We start from the raw sequence: 18,658 nt of genomic DNA, 5'->3' as shown, positions 1-18,658 counted from the left end.
CTCTGTGTCCCATGCCCCGTTGCAGGATGTGGACACCCACCATCCCTTTTGGTGTCCAGGAACACCTGCAGCAGCTGGACTCCCGGATCAGCCTGCGATGACCCCACTGTGCCTGGGACAAGGTAACTGGGGAGGGTTTGTGAGGGGAGCACCACCGGGCCCCTGGGGTCAGCACCTGGGAAGGCAGAACCCATAAAGAGTGGACAGGACAGCAGGTGGGATGTGGGCGACCACCCCTGGACCATACACCATCTAGGGCCTCCCCGTCTCTGCGCTGGGCTCGGTGGAGGTGTCCTAAAGGCTTTGTAGCTTGAGCCCTGAGGACCCTCCCGGTGGTCAGGCTTAGAGACTGGGGCCGTCCACACCCCACAGCGTTAGCGCTGGGAAGATGTTCCTTTGGGGACTCCCAGGCCCTGTGTGCTGCTGTGTCAGCCTATTGGCAGCCCCACGTCTCGGATTGTCCTGATCGGAACTTGCTCCGTGCGTTTCCTGCCTCTCTTGGCAGGTGACTGTTCTCCCACCTCCCTGCTCCTCGGACCTGTGAGGTCCCCCTCCAAACCCTCTGTCTCGTCCTCCCTTCCCACCATCCCTTCTCTCCCCAATTTCAACAACACTCCCTCCGCGTGTCCTAAAGCTTCCTGACCCACCCCTTCTCCAGACCTCCCACGGACCCTTCTCCGAGGACACGGGCCACGCTGGACCTTGAACCGGTTATCTGTGGACACGGCTCTTCTCAGGTCATATCCTAAGAGCCTCAGGGTCCCAGGATCCAACCCTGCCGGCTACAGAAAGGACCCATGGCCTGCTACCTGGACAGACCCAGGCCCAGCTCCAGGCTTCCTTTGGGGCCCAGGTTGATGCCAGCCCTACACAGCCGCTGCAGCCCTGGCAGACAGCAGATGGGTGCCTGGTGGCAGCTGCCATCCACCCAGGAGCCCTGGCACGTTTTCAAGGGGACACTCCAGAAGTCGTAGCCAGGCCAGAGAGAGGAACTGAGGCAGCACAGCTCCGCCTCCGCACGTCCCCGCCAGGCCGGGGAGAAAGCTCTGCTCCGGGCTGCTGACCTAGCCGGGCACGCTTGGCACTTGGAGGGCACCAGAGGGGAGCCGGATCCAAACTGCGACAGACTCTGAGGCAGCCGCTCTCTGTCTGTAGACTCACTGTTTGCACAAAACTTGTTGGCCAAGGCCCAGGCCAGGCCAGGCCAGGCCAGACGCACTGGACATCTGCTAGGAACTATGGATGGCACACTAATGGAGGGGCAGGGGCCACTGGAGCCAGACCTGCCTTTTTGCCTTCGTTTGTGTCTCTTCACTACAGTATAAACAACTCATTCAGGCCCAGTGTTTGAGTTTATCGCATGATTCCCCTGTTGGTGTGCCCACAGATCTAATGCATCACAAACCGCCCTGGAATGTAGTGGCTGAAAACAGCACACACTCATTCTGCTCGCATGCCTGTCGCTGGGCAGGGCTCGTCTCTGCCCCACTCAGTGTCAGCAGGGGTCTTCTGGAGGGTCGTTCACTCGGTGCTGGCTGGTGGCTGGGGACCTGGGTTCCTCTAAGGAAGGGTCGGCGGGACCCTCTCCATGGGGGCTAGTTTGGGTCTCCTCATAGCGAGGTGGCTGGGTTGTAGGGTGGTCACCCGAAAAGGAAGAGGGTCAGGGGGAGAGAGGGAAAGAGAGGAGAGAGAAGAGAGAGAAGTTGAATTCTTTTTATAACCCAGCCTTAGCAGTCACACCCCATCTCTTCTGTCACATTCTCTGTGCAGTCTGATAGGGCTGTCACTCTCTTCCCCTCCCACATTGTGCACACGTGCACACACACGCATGCTGTACACACACACACACACACACACACACACACACACACAAGCACCCCACACACCTCCCTGAGTCTGCCTTGGCTCAGTCCTCTCTTCAGAAAAGATTTTCTGTGTGGCGTCCTAAGATTCAGTGGAAAATTCATTATTAGGGGAGCAGCACCGTGAGCCTCGCAGAGGAGGTGCTTCCCTCTGCCCTTTGAACCCCTGCATCCTGGGAGCCATTCCCAGCCCAGCTGGATTCTGCCTCGGCCAAGGCAAGCTCGGAAGGGCCTTGGCAGCTTTGCTTTTTACCCAGAGAGCTGCCAGCTCGCCTGTCGTTGTTGTCACTGGGGCATGGCCTGCTCGGTCAGAAGCCTGGTTTGGGGTGACTTGGCTCTGGCAGCAGTGGGAGCTGTCTGTTCTGCTCTAGTGCACAGTCCTGACACCCGAGCCCCAAACCGTCTCTGCCCAGCAACTGGGAGTCTGGGGAGTGGAGGGTGGGGGGTGTGGGGGGCAAGGGGTTGAGATTCAGCTGCCTGGTTGGCACTCCAATCCTTGCAGAGAGACAGGTGCCTTCTGCCTTGGCGAAGCTGCAGAGGGCATCAGGTGTCCTGACCCGGGTTTGGGCTTTAAATAGCTCAGCACTGCCCCTCGGGTTTCCCTGAATTTATGGACTTTGTGGTGTTCACAAGACACTTCCATTGGTGCAGACACAGGGGTGAGCACCGAGCCAGTACCCCGCACCCTTGGCCAGACAGGGAGGGCACTACTGTACTGCTCAGCTAACAAAATGAGGTCAGAGGCTGTAATTATTTGTAGTAATGATTTTAAATGACAGCTACCCTTTATTAGATGAGTTGATACATGTAAAGCACTTAGCACAGTGGGAGGGTCATACCAAGTGCTCCATAAATATTAGAATTGATTCTCATTCTGTGTCAGGCGCCTTCCTAACCAGGAGGGACCATCGCCTGGGATCAGCAGCACGGATTCTAGAGGTAGACCGCTTGGACTCAATGCCCAGCTCGCCACCTGTACAGATTACTACTGTACCTCAGTTTCCCCACGTGTAAAATTCCCACAGTACTGTCTTCATTTTGTGGTTATGGGAGAGTCAGTGAGCTAGCACATTGAAAGCGAGAGCTTGGCATGCCGTGCAATCCATGTTTGTTCTCCTTGTTACGTATGGATGTGTTTCACTCCAGCCTTTGCCTGGAATGTTATTTCTAGTTGCTCACATGGCGGCTTCATCTCATCCTCAGGACTAGGTTTGAAGGGCAGCTCCCTAGGAAGGTGTGCCAGATCACTCCACTAAGCAGACACACACACACCCGTCCCCCACCCCCACCCTCCACTCACACACTCTCCAACCTCATCACCAGTTTATCTTTCCCACACTTACTTGTTGTGCTGTCTGCTCTTATCCTAGGATGTGAGCTCCAGGAGGACAGGCAATTTGTCTGCTTTGTTCATTGCTGTGCCCTCTCCCCCCAGCAAAGTGCCAGCACATAGTAAGTGCTAGATAAACGTTTGTGGCATGAACCAATAAGCCTTGCCACAACTTTGCTTTATTCATTCTACCAATATGTACCGAGTACACAGTGGTGAATAAGATGCTCTGGTAAGTCTTGCATTTTAGTAAAATTGTAAAAGTCTCTGGGCAGGGCTGCCAGGTATAGTTGGACATAGGGATAAATAGAGGTTGCAACCCAGTCTGCTTGCCAGGCAGTGAGTCCTGGCGTGGAGCTATCTCAGCCCAGAGGGACACCTTTGTTAATGCAAAACCAGCTTAGCAAGTGGGACTTTCACAGGAGACATACTTGCCTAAGGCCACACCCTTGCAAAGGGGGCAGTCAAGATGCAAGACTGCCTTCTGACTTCTCTGGAGGGTCTCTCGGTGGCCACGGGCACAGTGTACTGGAGTGCTCCTTGAGCCCCACCTGTCGGAGGGAGGTGGTGCTCACAGGAATCTGGGCACATGCTGTCTGAACTCACGCTATATGTTGATGGCACAACCTCATGTTTAGTGGATTTCAAGTGCATGCATTTAAAAAATATATATATATTTATCGGTTTTAGAGAGGAAGGGAAAGGGAGAGATGGAAACATGAATGAGAATCATTGTGTGCCCTGACTGGGAATCGAACTGTGACCGTCTGGCTCATAGGTCGATGCTCAACCACTGAGCCACAATGGTCAGGCTTCAAATGCTTGCATCTTTAAAACCCTCATTTCCCTCCAGGCCTCTCCCGATGTCTCCTTTCTCACGCTCACCTTGGGCCTTCCCAAGTCTTCTGTGCACGTTCCTTAGCATGCCTTTCTTAGAATCACATGAAGATAAGTGGTGCTGCAGCTGTCCTTTCTGCTGGCTTCGGGCCAGTCCCGAGTGGCTGTGGGGCTGAGGGGACTGGGGGACTCTGGAGGCAGGCACACGGCAAGGCTGGGCCTGCCCCCAGTCCTGCCGGACCCTTTGCCCCCACACCTCAGTCTGCTCCCCTGTAAGAGGGAGCTATCAACTGTAGCTGGTTTAATGGGGTGCACAGGTGAAGGTGCTTTGAAAAGCAGCAGGTGCTCTGCCAACTGGAGAGAATGATGTTACTTGTTTTCAGGAATCTGGAGGCAAGTGGGCACCATTTCACTCGTTTCTCTCTCCCTTTTCTTCTCTGTGTGCCCAGCGAATACCACACCTCTGATGCTTGGGGATTTGGGCCCAATTTCCAGCTTGGCCACCAGGCCTGTGCCACCACACCCCAAAGGTCAGCCCTGGTATGCCAGGCTGTGGAAGCGGGGAGGGGGCTGGTCTGGGCCTCCCACGCCAGCCCCGTTTGGGCAGATGCCACACCTGGCTGGATCTCCAACTTGGGAGGCCCGAACTCTCTTGCCCTTTGTCAAATATGAGGTTTTCTGCTTATGAATTCCTTTCCCAAATCTCAAAGAAAAAACAAACGAAAGGCAGGTCTGCAAGGATTGAAGTTGCATACATTTTTTTAATTGAAAGAAGTCAGCCTCCTAAGTATTGCTTTTACAGGTTTATCGAAGTCCAGTATTCAAACCACTCACATTTTCTAAAAATAATTCTGGCCAGAGGAGCAACATGGCCCCACCAGGTGCGATGGATCAGTTTTGGCAACTTGATGAAGAAGCAACTTCAAATGAATAAGTCAAAAAGCCATGCCCTCAGCCCCGACACTGTCCCTGTCTCTTCTCTTTCGGAGTCATTCCCTGAAACAGTCGCTGCCGCTGAGATCAGCCTGGGCCAAACCCAGTCGGGCTCAGGGCTCCACGGGCATCAGCCAGAGTTGCCTGTCGTTTCTGTGTGTGTGTGTCCGCGGTTTGAAGTGTCCTCTTGAAAGTTAAGTGTGGGCAGCAGGTGCAGTCGGGGATAAAGAGCAGGGAGGCATACTCTGGCTGGGTTCCTGTAAACATCCATCGCGATGCGGAAGGCCGGAAGCCAAGGCAAGGCCGTGTGTGCAGCGCTGCAGGCGGGAGAGGTCTCCGAACATGCCCGCCTTCTCCCTTTGGGGAGGGGGCAGATGCCTTCCCGGCCTCGGCACTCAGTCTCCACCTCTCCATCCCACGGTTCTGGGTCTGGACGGGAACCTCTCTGTTGGCACAGAACTTTTGAAGGGAGCAGGCCTAACAAGAGAGAAAAAAAGGGCATTACCAACATGGAAGCACCAACTGCCACCCGTTCGATGGGGCTCTGGACCCATCCACCAGGCCTCAGGGGGCTCCTGGCGGGCCTGGGAAGTCTGCCTTCTATTCCTCCCTCTCAGGGAACCACCAGAAGCCCCAGAGGTCAGCCCTGGCACGCCAGGCTTGTGGAAGCAGGGAGGGAACTGGGCTGGGAGTGTTTTCCGGTAACTTATTTAAAACTTTTAATGAGCCAAAACCGGTTTGGCTCAATGGATAGAGCATCGGCTTGGGGACTGAAGGGTCCAGGGTTCAATTCCGGTCAAGGGCATGTACCTTGGTTGCAGGCACATCTCCAGTAGGGGGTGTGCAAGAGGCAGCTGATCGATGACTCTCTCTCGTCGATGTTTCTAACTCGCTATCTCTCTCCCTTCCTCTCTGTACAAAATCAATAAAATATATTAAAAAAATAAAAATAAAAAAATAAAAAATAAAACTTTTAATGAATTTGCCTGATTTCTAAGGACCCTGGGCTGAAGAACCAGTGCAATTTTACGTGGGGGAGGAAGACTGTCCGTTACTGGGAAGGAGGGAGGGAATCCTGGTCCCTGAGAGAGGGCAGCCCAAGAGTCTGCCAGCTGACCTGAGCTCCGGGGCGGCTGAGCAAGCTCTGGGTAGTGGGCAGGGCTTGGCGGCACCTCCCACTTTGCCCAGAAATGCTTCCCAGCCTACAGGAAGGCTGGCCAGGGCCAAGGCTCTCAGCAGCCCCACTCGGCTCTTTCCCCCAGGACACAGAATCACCCCCACTGCCAGGCCCCTCGAAGGTCCCCACTTCCCTTGCCCTTCTCTCTGTCGGGCTGGCGCCAGTGTGTCTGCAGTGTCATACTCCCATGCCCATCCTCCACCCCAGTTCCGAGGCTCATCTCTGCCAGTTCAGACTGTTCCTTCTGCAAACATCATCCAGCATCATATAAAAACTTGGTTAAATACCAACATGTCTTGTTATTCAGGGCACTGTTGACATTTGGGGCAGATGATTCTCCAATGTTGGAGGGCGGTTCTGGGCATCGCAGGATGTCAGTAGCATCTCTGGCCGCTGCCAGCAGCATCCCCAGGTACAGTAACAACAACAATGCGCCCTCGCTCCATTTCCAAAGACCACCCAAGGGGGCAGAACTGCTTCCACTGAGAACCAAGCATCCCCTGCAGGTGGAGGCCGCCAGCAAGTACTAGGATCACCTCCCGAACAGACGACTTGCACTTGAACCTTCATCCCTATCTGCTCACAGGAGAGCACACCTGCGATGGAGCCTTACACAGGTGACTTCACTCCACCCTCCTAACAACCCCGCGAGTTAGATATCTGACGATTCCACTTCACAGGTAGAGACACAGAGAGGGTGTAAGGATGCCCACCTCTCCAGGGCTTTGTCCCACAGACCGCAAAGACTACCAAACCTGTACCACCCGTGTGCCAGGTCCTGAGCTGGGTGCCAGGGACCCCATGAGGAGTGCAGCTCCTGCCTTAGACACAATATAGTGAACGATTTCAGCCCAAGGTCATATACTCGACAACAGAAGGCTGCACGGGGGATGCACTGGAAAGGCTGTGCACAAAAGGCATGCCAGGTGGAGGGCGGGTGACAGAGCACAGCAGGTCTTGGAACCCCTGTAGTTTGGCCTGGGGTGGGGAAGGGGTAGAAGGCAGGCCCATGGGGAGACAAAGGCTGGAGAGGGTAGCAGGGGCCAACCTGTTCAAGTTTCTTGTGTTCTCTGCCAGATTCACCCCCTAGAGGCCGGCTGGGGACACATCCTTCCATGGCTCGGAGACCTTCCCTGCTTTCACTGATGACAATGGTAAGTCTTTGAGTCCTCGGGCCCCAGCCCACCTCCCCACTAGACCTGACCGGTAGGAAGGGGAACCAGGGCCCCAGCCAGAGCATCAGCATCAGAGCTCTTGGCCCTGTAGAGAGGTGTTAGCAGGGCCCCCCTGCCCGCACCACCTGCCAGGAGTCCACCTCCTGTGACCTCCCTCCTCCAAGTAACCTCTGGGTTCCTATGGGGGTGCTCCTGAGAACCTGGTGCCCATGAACCTAGAGCAGGACTCTTCCTTCAGATTCCCTTACTGGGCTCACTGCGGCCACCTCCAAGGCAGGGGATCATGCTTGAGCCCATTTCAGACTTGGGATGGGGTGTTAAGAGAACACAGAACCCAATGGAACAGACTCAGTCCTTTCCCGGTCCTTGTGACAACAACAAGCTGTCAAGTCCCAGAGCCTGTCAGGCAGGCTGGAGCACCTCTCTCCTGTGCTAATATAGGGCCTCGCAGGAGCTGGCTGGGCAGGAACTCACTAGCTCTTCCGTTTCCATGGTGTTTATCTATAGGGTCACTTTCTATTTATGGCAAGTGATGCCAATTTTCCATTTCTGATAGTAATATCAAGTTCCTCTTTACCCAGCACATTAACTTCACTTTAAAAATGTAGGGAGCCAGTTTAAAGAAAACAACTACATAAATAACAGTTCAGGCAACGGGACGAAGTGTTGAAGGTGTCATGTGAGGTTTGGGAGATACTGATCCAAGTTAGTTCCGCTCAGTCCACAGAGAATGAAGGGGCCCAGAGAGGGTGGTGACCTGCCCTAAGTCACACAGCAAGTCAAGCACAGAGACATCATCCCAGGCCTCCTCTGTATCCACGGCTGGAAGATGTCCTGGGACCTCTCATCTGGTCCACCACTGTAGCTCTTAAAGACCAATCCCCTGCTCCTCTGACTCGCAAGTCGGTCTTAGGGCAAAACCCAGAATGAGAACAGCTGACCTTGATCAAGCGCTTTATACTCACCTTGTACTATCTGCTTTGACTCGTGTCTTAACTTATTCCTCAAAATAGCCTTAGGAGGTCCATCATTCCTGAATTTCAGATGGGGCTCAGAGAGGCTAAGGAAATTGTGCAAGGCCATACAGCAGAGCCAGGATTTGAACCTCCTTGGTATGACCTCAAAGTCTTAATTCCTCTCAGCATCTTTGGTCCATCTCTTTCCTCCAAGGCATCAGAAGCCCTAGCTGAGCCCTGGCCAGTGTTGCTCAGTGGTCAGAGTGTCAGCCCACACACTGAAGGGTCTGGTCAAGGACATGTACCTGAGTTTCAGGTTTGCTCCCTGCCCTCTCTCCACCATCAGGGTGCATGCAAAAGCAACTAATCCATGTCTCTCTTCCCCTCCATCCCTCCCTCTCTCTCTGAAAACCAATGGAAAAAATATCCTCAATTGAGGATTTAAAAAACCCAAACTGCAGCTGAAAACCATCCCAGGCTGCAGCTTAGAGAATCCAAGCAATGGCTAACATCATTAGAATATGAGACAATTCATTAGCCATTGGCTGTTTTTCTTTCTTTCTGTAACTGTAACCTCATTCGAGGCCACTCCCGAGGAGGACAGAGGGAGTGAATGGCTGACTCGCTTTTCATTAGAATGATAGTTGGGCACTTAATCCATTTTAAGCACTAATATCCCAGCTTGAGGATAGGGCTTAGTAAGTAAGTAAATGGTCTGTGTGTCTTAAGGGTGCTGGTGGAAGATCTCTGGACATACTGAAAGGGGATTCTTTTTTGTAATTCTCCCCACCGGGTAATTCTGGTTTCCCTTTTTAGCTGTGTGGCCTCAGGGAAATTTCTCTAAGCCTATTTCCTCACCTGAAAGAAGACAACAGTGCCTATCTCTTTGGGCTGTTTGTGGTGAGGATCACATGAAATCGGGTGGGTGGGATGCCTACCCTACCCAGCACACGGGAGGCTGGATACGTGCTGGTTCCTCTCCTTGTCTCCACCTGTTCCCAGCTAGAAACCACCAGGAGGGGCCTCCTCAACACTGGGGCCTTCTGAAAGCAGCTCTTCTCCTCCTCCAAAGACCTTGCCTGTTGGAAACCCATTACTCGTTTTTTTTTTTTTTTTTAATTTTTTATTGATTTCAGAGAGAGATAGAAACATCCATGATGAAAGAGAATCACTGATTGGCTGCCTCCTGCATATTCCCTACTGGGGATCAAGCCCACAACCTAGGCATGTGCCCTTGACCGGAATCGAACTCGGGACTTTTTAATCTGCAGGCCAACACTCTATGCACTGAGCCAAACCTGCTAGAGCTACTCATTACTCTTTGTCCATGTATCAAACAACCAATCAAAGTGATGGTGTCACAAAGAGGTCATCCAAGTGTGATTTTCCCAGTGTCTCCGCTGCGGTCTCTGGGATGAGCTGTGCAGCAGGAGGGCCTCCGCCTTGTCTAATTGGGAAGTGTGTGGCCAGAAGGGGACGGGAAAGGAGAAGCTGCCTGGCTGCCTGCTCATGTCTCTGATGGAAGTCAGCTTTTCAAATGTGGACTCTGGCTCATATGTTAGCTATTGATGCTCACCAGCCGTGGGGCCTGTGAAGATTCTTTGTCCACAACGTGTTTCCATTTGGCCAGTGTCCAAGATTCCGTGAGGCCTTCTGTAGGGCGGTATCTGCCCAACACCTTCAGGAGTCCTGCCACACCCAAGAACCACCAGGACTGCTTTTTATTTAGTATTTTCAATCAACATACCTCTTTTCTTTTGTTAATCCTCACCCGAGGATATTTTTCCATTGATTTTTAGAAAGAGTGGGAGGGAGAAGGAAAGACAGAGAGAAACATTGATGTGAAAGAGACACATTGGTTGCCTCCTGCACGGACCCTGACCAGGGCTGGGGAACCTGCAACCAAGGTACGTGCCCTTGGCAGGAATCGAAGCCGGGCTGATGCTCTATCCGCTGAGCCAAACCAGTTAGCACAGCACACCTCTTTTCTTAACTACAGAAGTTTAAAAGGAACCTTTATGCCATTATCATGAATAAAAATTGGTATCATTTGTCATAAACATGAGGCGATGCTAAAAGTAAACATAATGGAAATGAAACTATGAATTCTAGCTAGATACCCCTGGCCTGCAAAGGCAAGCCTGGGCCTGGCTTCTCTGGTCCCAAGGGAGAAGTAGTAGGTGCCATAGAGGTGGCAGAGCGCTGAGAGGCGATGGCACTCTGCTTCAGTGTACTTCCTGCCTCCAGGGACGCCTGACAGGCGACCTCACTGGGGAAGCACCGGAAGTGTGGCTGGGAGGCCCACCTTAGCCACCTGATGGCTTGGCATCTAGGGCGAGTCACTGAACCTTCCTAAGCCCCAGTGTCCTTCCTGCAGAATGAGTTAATGAGCCCTGCCCTGCCTGCTTCACGAGTGATGCTCTGGGGAAGCTATGGATGTGGGAGGGGTGGTTATTTTTACCACCCCAACACCAAGTCCATGCCAGGAAGGAATTCCGGGATTCCTAGTCCTTCTGGAGGTAAGGGACTGGAATTAGCTCCTGGCCACTCCAAGATGAAGGCTTGAAGGGTATCAGTTATCAGCCTTGGGCTGCTTCAAAGGTTGCCCACACTGACGTACCCTCCTTGGTAACTGGCCCCCAAGAGTAATAGAGCCAAGAAAAGGGGAAAGCTTCCTGGGCCAAGTCCCCTCTGGGTGTGCCACACCATCAACACTGACAGCATCATTTATTAAGAACTGACTATGAGTCCTTCCTTCTGTGCACAAGCCCTGCAGCAGATGCTATCATCATCTCCAGTTCACAGGGAAGGAAACTGAGGCCCGAGGAGGTGAATCACTTGTCCAAGGTGTTGGTGGAGCTGGGATTTTAACCTTAATCCAACTGCAAAGTCTCTAAGCCACAATTTTAGGGGGCACATGGAGATGGCCTTAAGTAACATGGGCACATGAGGTGAGCAAGCGGTTCACTTTGGTTCTAGATCGGCCCTTGATTACTCTGAGGAGAAAGTTCCACTCTGGAGTTGGAGTATCTTATCACCTGACTGTTGCTAACCTGCCTTTTTAACAAAGAGCAGGCCAGAGATCATGCACCTTTAGCTGGCCTTACTATCTGGCCAGAAGTTAATGACTTTGGCACTTCCTGTTTTTATCCATGCCAAGAGATGCTGGTTTTCTCTTTGCAGTGATATAAACTTTCTTCTTTAAAAATTCTTATGAAAATACTTTTTAAAAACGAAGCACTAAAACTAATAGACTTAATCACAAACTACAAATTATAAAGGGAGAAATAGTAACTTTACAGTGGAAAGAACTGGCAGACACCACCTTGGCCAAGTGACCAAGGTTCCCCTCACCAGTGTTACATGTCTTCTCATATTCTGCAATCAGAAAAACACACTCTCACTTCTCTGTTGTAATCCTGCCAACAATTCATCATCTGAATCTAATCTCAAGAAAAGCATTGGACCCAAAATAAGACATTCTACAAAATACCAGACTGGTATTTTTCTCAGCTGTCAATGTCATGAGAGAGAGCCTGAGGAGATGTCCCAGACTGAAGAAGGCACAAGAGACACAATTAATGCAAAGGGCTGATCTGGGATTGGATCCTGGGCCTCAACTGCCCCCACTCCCAATCTTTTTATTGTGAAAGGACACTATTGGGTCAATTGATGAAATTTGAATAAAGGCATAAATTAGATTGGTCCTAGGATTGTATCAATGTTAAATTAGCTGATGTTGACCATTGTACTGTGGTTCTATAAGTAAGTGTCCTTATTCTCAGGAAATTCACACTGAAATATTTAGTAGCAAAGAAAGATAACATTTGCAATCTATTTTCAGAAAAATAATTATACGCATATACAGGTACACTCACCTAGTGAGTGCATGAGCAAATGTTGCAAAACGTTAATGGGTACAATTGGTGAATTTGGGTGGAGGATATGGAAATTCTTTGTACTCTTCCTATGACTTTTATATAATTGTAAATCTAAAAAGTTTTATTTAAAAGAAAAAACTCAAAAAGGAATGAGTACATAGGCAGGTCTGGCAGAGTCCAGAGAAGTGCTATAAGGATAAGGGTCAGAAGTCAGAGCCCTCCCTGGAGGCCCTGCACCCCTCACCCCCATAGCACTGGGTAGAGAGGCTCAGCTCTTACTCAGCTTTGTTCCCCTAGCCCTTATTTCCTTTTTGGACCTCTGTTTCTTTATTTCTGTGATGGGGATAATGATGCCTATTTCTTTTATTGTGATCTTGTTTCCCCAAAAGCAAACTAACCTCCCCTGGTGGGGTGGGGGAGTCAGCAGATTAACTAGGAAAATGAGTGGTCAAGAGGAGCCCTTAAATTTCTTAGTTCAACAGAGCAGACACAAGGCCTGTGAGAGTGTTCTTTGGACGAAATCTAGTTTGTGTAACACAGAGTCAAGGGAGCAGGACCTCTGGCATCTCAGCTGTCTTGAAAAAGATACTGGGAGTTTTCTAGGTCCAAAGGTTCAGCCAAAACCAATGTATCCTGCTTTAGCCGGTTTGGCTCAGCAGACAGAACATCAGCCTGTGGACTAAGGAGTCCCAGGTTCAATGCTGGTCAAGGGTATGCACCTTGGTTACAGGCCTCTGGCCCTGGTCAGTCAGGGGCATGCGGGAGGCAACCAATCGATGTGTCTCTCTCACATCGGTGTTTGTCTCTCCCTCTCCCTTCCACACTCTCTAAAAATCAATGGAAAAATATCTTTGGGTGAGGATTATAAAAAATAAAACAAAACCAAGCATCCTATGAACAGCACCCTTCCAGATAAGCATGGTGTCAGGACAGAGCTGGAGAGTCAGCAGGCCTACGGATACACGTGCCTCCCCTCATCATCATCGCCTCTCTTGTCTGGGTAACAGTCACAACTTCCCACCTAGTTTCCTGTCAGACCAGACCCCTGCCTGGAGCTCCTCCAGCTGCCTGGGGGATCTCCCAGGACATGACACTATCATGCCCATGCCCCCCAAAAGGTTTGGGTTTCTGAGCAGAGCAGTGGTATGCCAGCTGCCTGTGTCTTTTGCTGATGGCACAGGCCACAGATTGGCATGAGGAAGCAGGGCAGGTAGATCAGGAAAGAGTAGTTGCAGCACCCAGTCGGGACACTGAAGCTGAGAAACCCTGTATTAAGCTGACCGCTGGGTCTGATTACCCTCAGCTCCAAATCTGAGTTCCGCCAGGCACGTGACTGGCAGCTGCATTCTCAAGTCTATTTATTCCCAGTGCAGAGAGGCTCCTTTCCCTCAGCCTTTCCCGTGTGCCGAGAGGGCTGCAGCACTGTGTGCTTTCATCAAGAATCAAGACAAATCAGTCCAGTGAGCTGCCTCCACACCAGAACTGCTAGGACGCTAGGACTCTCCTCAGCTCCCAGGCCAGCCGCAGTGGCCCTTTCTCCTGGGACTGACTCCCTATTCCCCCTGCTCCTGGGCAATGATGAACATTCCAGGAAAACCACAGAGCTGTGGCTCTCCGGGCTCCAGATCTGGTGGCCATTGGAGGGCACAGCACAATGGGCAAGGACTCCTGAGCGTCCCAGACCTAGAAGGCGGAGTAAGAAGTCTATCCCTGTAGTCTAATCCTGGACCTGTCCATCGCTCAGCCAGCCAGTCCGCCATTGCTCATCAGGGAATCTGTATTACCAGTGGGTATATGTGCAGGTTTATCTATTCAAGGGCCTGAGTATACACACTCTTCATTATATGATAGTGTTTACTTTTAATATATCAAAGGAAGATTTAAGAGCTTAACATATATCTCATTTAATCTTCACAAGGAAGTCAATTTTCATTATCTCTGCTTTGCAGAAGAGGAACCTGACATGCAAGGAGGTATGTAGCATGCCCAGTCACAAAGAGGGTTGGGATTTGAGCCCAGGGCATCTGAATCTGGGGTGTTTGACATAATACAGCCGCCTCCTTAATAAGCTCTCCACAAATGTTTGAGGACCTGAATTATGCAGGTACTCACAAAGAGAAGAAAGAGGGAGCAAAAGTGGGTGAATCTTTTCATCTGGAGATCCACCCTTTCCCCCATCTGCTTGGTATGCCCCTCACCCTTAGTCATTGTTTCATGAGAATGAGTCCAGTGAGAATGAGTGAGAAGAGTAAGACTTGACCACTGGTGTTCCTCTGCTTACGGAAAGGAGCCTGGAGATGGGGTGCCATCAGATCATCTTTATCTTCCCCAAAGGCTTTTCCTGCTTCTAGCCACCCCTCACCCACCCAGGTCTGGGCTTCCCCAGTCCTTGGGGCCAAGGCTACCTTGGTTTGGATTTGGGAGTGGAGAAGGAGGAATAATGTGTATGACTTCCACCATTCCTCCAGGCATGGGTATTTCCCACTGCCGCTGGCCTCCCTATTTCCCGGGTCCAGCTGTCACTTTGAAAGCTTTGCAAGGGTGTCCTTAAGACACACTTCCTGTGTTTTTGCTCAAACAGTGTTAGCTAAAAAGTATGTCAAAGCATTTGGGCTTTGGTTTTTGGTTTAGAGTATGCCAATGTTTTCATTTGCAAGGGGAAATGTTTCTGTTGATGTGCTGAAGAGATAAAATAAGACAGTGTTCTCCAAATTACAGTCTGAAAGTCAAGCACTTGGCTTGGAGGCAGGGATGCATCTTGGGATCCTGGAGCCTCGCAGAAGAGCAGGCAGGGTTAACATTTGCTGAATGACTCCATCAGTGAATACACAAAGGGTGTGGAACCAGTATAGATGATCAATACTCAGTATAGGCTTTGAATGGGTTCTATAGTTCTACCTTTCAAAGGTGTTGTTGGTCTATTTGTGTTTCTCCATCTTTACTAACCTTGCCTCATCCCAGCCTTGGTCACTTCTGGCCCAAGCAACTGAACAGCTTCTAACTGGCTATCCTGTTTCCACACTTGCCCCTATAATTCATTTTGCTCACAAGAGCCTAAAGACATGGTTGGCAAATTGTGGCTCGTGAGCCACATGCGGCTCTTTGGCCCCTTGAGTGTGGCTCTTCCACAAAATAACACGGCCTGGGCGAGTGTATTTTGAAGTGGCATTAGAAGTTTAAGTTTAAAAAATTTGGCTCTCAAAAGAAATTTCAATCATTGTACTGTTGACATTTGGCTCTGTTGACTAATGAGTTTGCTGACCACTGGCCTAAGCCACCTTTGCAGAATGTGAAGTGGAATTGTGTCATCCCTACTGGTAGCTTCCCATTGCTCATGGCTGTGGCTTGCAAGTCCCACACAGTCTGGCTCTGACCTCTCCTGAGGCTGCTCTCCTGCCCACCCCACTGACCTCTCCTGAGGCTGCTCTCCTGCCACAACAGCCTCCTTTTAGTTGTTGGAACAACCAACTCTCTCCGCCCAACAGCCTTGGCACTGGCAGTTTCTCTGCCCGGATGGCTCTTCTCCAGGTCTTCATGTCTGCCTCCTATCAATTTAGAGCTCAGAGGGCCTTCTATGACACCTCCATCTGAAGCAGCCCATCTCTATTCTGTGCCACTGACTCGATAGACATTTATTGAGCACCTACTAAATGCTAGGTGCTATTCTAAGTGCTGAGGAAACAGCTGTGAACACAATGCGGCTGCTCATGTCCTTACCTGCCTTCATAGCGCTCAAAAAATCTGATTATCTTGTTTGGGAACCTGCTTGTCCTTCTTACCAAGCGACACGAGGGCTGGGGCTAAGTCTGTCTTGTTCATCGTGTTCACCAGGCACAGTAGATACTCAGTTTGTTCAATAAAAGAACGGATGGATGGAAGGAAAGAAGGAAGGAAGGAAGGATGGATGGATGGAAGGAAGGCAGGTAGACTGGGTAGTGACAGAGAGTAGCTCAAAAAAAGCTTTCTTCAAAAAAAATCTCACTCTTAGCCCCTCAGGGAACTCCTGCCTTCCCTCCCTAGGGAAGTAGAATTATAGGCAGTAGATTCTGCCCCACCCTAAGTCACCTGACTAAGGTATCTTGTCTTAGGAAGACCACAGAGCAGAGATGTTAATCCAGCCAGCTTGGAGTGAGTGGCATTAGTGTGTTTTCCAAAAGCCCTTGCCCAATGTCTCAGTATCCCTCTTCCTTTGCCACTCATAACCTGTGCCTAGTGACACTCAGCACTGGCCAGCTGAGGGGCTCCAGCCAAGGAGTCCCTACGTGCCCTGTGAACCCTCAGCAGACCCAACAGTCTGCCTGTCTCTCCCACCTAGTCCAGCTGCCTATCTTCCTTTTGTGTGTGTGTGGTTTTGTTTGTGTCTTTTCTTTTTATTTATCTGCCTCTCTTCCTTGATGTGTTAGTTTGGCCAAGATTTTCTCCTTTCTGGATTTTCATTTCTCTCCCACCAGCAAGCATGTGGGGCTGGACACAGATACCTGGTTGCGGCCCCGAGGCAGGACTTGAACACCTTAGTGCAATGATCCTGTGGTTTCTTCTGCATGCCCAAGAGCCCCCCGAGATCTTGCAAACACACAGGCAAAGTCCCCACTCCTTCCCCATCCTGTCCCTGTCCCCAGTCTCTCCCCCCCCCGCCCCCCCCATGAAGGCAGCTTGTGAAACTGGCAGCCCTTGCAGTTTCACCCTGAAACCTGACTCCAAGTCAGCAGCAAACCCAAGGCCAAAAATACAAGGTTCTTTGCAGAGGAGGTTTCTCCTCTTAAAACCCCAGCCAGAAGTCCTTGCTCTCAGGCTCCAAGAGGCCACAAGACAAAGGTGACCAGTGCCTGGCTTCCTACCTTTTGGGACACTCCAGCTCTTTATCCTTCCAGGACTAGTGAGAATTCCTACACCCCCCCACTCACCCCCCCCCCCCCCCCCCCCGCCAAAAAAAAAAAAAAATCAAGGTCATCTTCAAGCTAGACTGAGGATAGGGGGAGGAGCTGACAGCTCTGCCTCCAATGGATTTGGGTGCAAAGGTTTTTTTCCCCATAAGCTGTGGCAATTGGCAGCATGGCTAACCCAAACACTTCTTAGGCCCTGCCTCCCTTCCCTCTTCAACAGCTGTCACCTTCCTTAGGGGAAATCTTCCAACCCCCAACCAAGGGCCTAAGGAGTCCAGCCATTCCTGGCATCCCAAAAGACCTGGAGGAGAAGGTGGATGGAGGAATGAATCAGGAGCCTGGGGGAGGGGTGTGTGTCCGGCTTGGGGAGGCCTCCCCCTTCCTCCCCAGGTCCCCGATCCGTCCTCATCCCGCACAGAGGGCACTTACAAGCCTCGGAGGAGGCCGGAGAGGACCTCGTCCTGGAGGTCCCATCCCCGGCCAAACGGTGCCCTCAACCAGCAGCAGCGGCAGCATGTTGTGGGCGGCTGGTCCCGGCGGAAGGTTGCGGGTTGAGGGGGGGAGGTAAGCGGGGGGGAGCGAGGCCTACTCCAAGTAACCATCGAAGACGTCGAGCTCCGAGTCGGCATCGTAGAGGCCCAAGCCCGGGTCGGAGAGCACGCCGAGGTCCACGAGCGCCTGGTCCATGTCCTCCGGCAGGAAGACGAGGCCCACGTTGAGGACGATGTACTCCATGAGGAAGGCGTAGTACAGGATCAGCACGTTGACGAAGAAGAGGCCCACGTAGAACATAGAGGGCAGCAGCGGCGGGGGCACGTAGGGGCTCAGGGGGCCCAGCACGTCCAGGTGGGCCGCGACCCGGGCACTGGGCATGCAGGGGACGGCGAGGGCGGCAGCGGCCCGGAGATCCCGGCGAGCTCAGCCGCTGTGGCGCCCGGGCGGCCGGCGAGGGAGCAGCTCAGCCATCCAGGGACACCCGGCGGCTCGACCGAGGCGGTGCTGGTTTCCGGCGGTGAAACGTGCCTCCGAAACGTGCGTGGAGGGATCCCCGGACCCCCAGAGGTGCCCACACAGCCCTCTCGATTCGCTCCGCGGCCAGGCGGGTCCCCCCTCCGAGTGCCCGTTGGCTATCTGGCTCCTCCGATGAGCCCTCCTCGCAATCACGGACCCTCTCAAAGCCGGCCGGGAGCCCACCGCGGCTCAGCGTCGAGGGCCAGTCCCGGAGGCAGCCTCTCCAGGTCGGCCCGGCAGTTCCTCGAGCCCCATTTGTGCCTCCTCCGGCTCGGCGCCCATGGCTGCAGCCGCCGCGTCGCCCTGCTGGTCGCGTTCCGAGCTCCGCCTCCTGAGAGAACCCGTGCTCATTGGCCGGCCGCCCCCTGTCCGCGCTCATTGGCCGGCCGCCCCCCGAACGCGCTCATTGGCCCAAGCTGTCTGGGGGCGGGTACTTGTCAGCCCAGTGCCTGGGGGCGGCGCTGGCCTCTGAGTTGCTTTCCTGGTTCTGGACTCCGCCTGGACCTCAAATCCAATTCGCTTCTTTAAACGCCTCTCGGAGTAGGGGGACTGGAAAGAAACCCGACACAATTCAAACTTAGAGGCGACGAAAGCTGAAGGAAACCGCGAGCTC

General features: G+C 52.3%; 2 protein-coding genes across 5 annotated transcripts in view; one reads left to right on the top strand and one right to left on the bottom strand.

Moving 5' to 3' along the window:
* CIITA (class II major histocompatibility complex transactivator) overlaps positions 1 to 1,511 on the top strand; it is a 51,359-nt gene extending 49,848 nt beyond the window's left edge. For all 4 annotated transcript variants that reach the window (XM_084881100.1, XM_084881103.1, XM_084881101.1 and 1 more), the window contains exons 19-20: positions 26 to 122; positions 659 to 1,511. In XM_084881100.1, the coding sequence (XP_084737226.1) occupies positions 26 to 101 (76 nt within the window). In that variant the 3' untranslated portion in view covers positions 102 to 122; positions 659 to 1,511. The remainder of the gene's footprint in view (positions 1 to 25; positions 123 to 658) is intronic.
* Positions 1,512 to 4,770: 3,259 nt separating this feature from the next.
* DEXI (Dexi homolog) lies at positions 4,771 to 18,392 on the bottom strand. The gene is made up of 2 exons (XM_084880640.1): positions 17,464 to 18,392; positions 4,771 to 5,439 (listed from the first exon to the last, which is right to left on the bottom strand). Exon 1 carries the CDS (start codon positions 17,905 to 17,907, stop codon positions 17,620 to 17,622), a length of 288 nt encoding a protein of 95 aa, XP_084736766.1. The 5' UTR covers positions 17,908 to 18,392; the 3' UTR covers positions 4,771 to 5,439; positions 17,464 to 17,619.
* Positions 18,393 to 18,658: the final 266 nt, after the last annotated feature.

The sequence above is a fragment of the Pipistrellus hanaki genome (genome assembly GCF_964339955.1).
Source record: "Pipistrellus hanaki genome assembly, chromosome: 4".
NCBI lineage: Eukaryota > Metazoa > Chordata > Mammalia > Chiroptera > Vespertilionidae > Pipistrellus > Pipistrellus hanaki.
Note: the sequence above shows the minus strand (reverse complement) of the source record. Positions and strands in the feature narration are given on the sequence as shown.

Excerpts from the sequence above, each read along its gene's own strand:
- DEXI (XM_084880640.1), bottom strand. The coding sequence starts at position 17,907 with ATGCCCAGTGCCCGGGTCGCGGCCCACCTGGACGTGCTGGGCCCCCTG.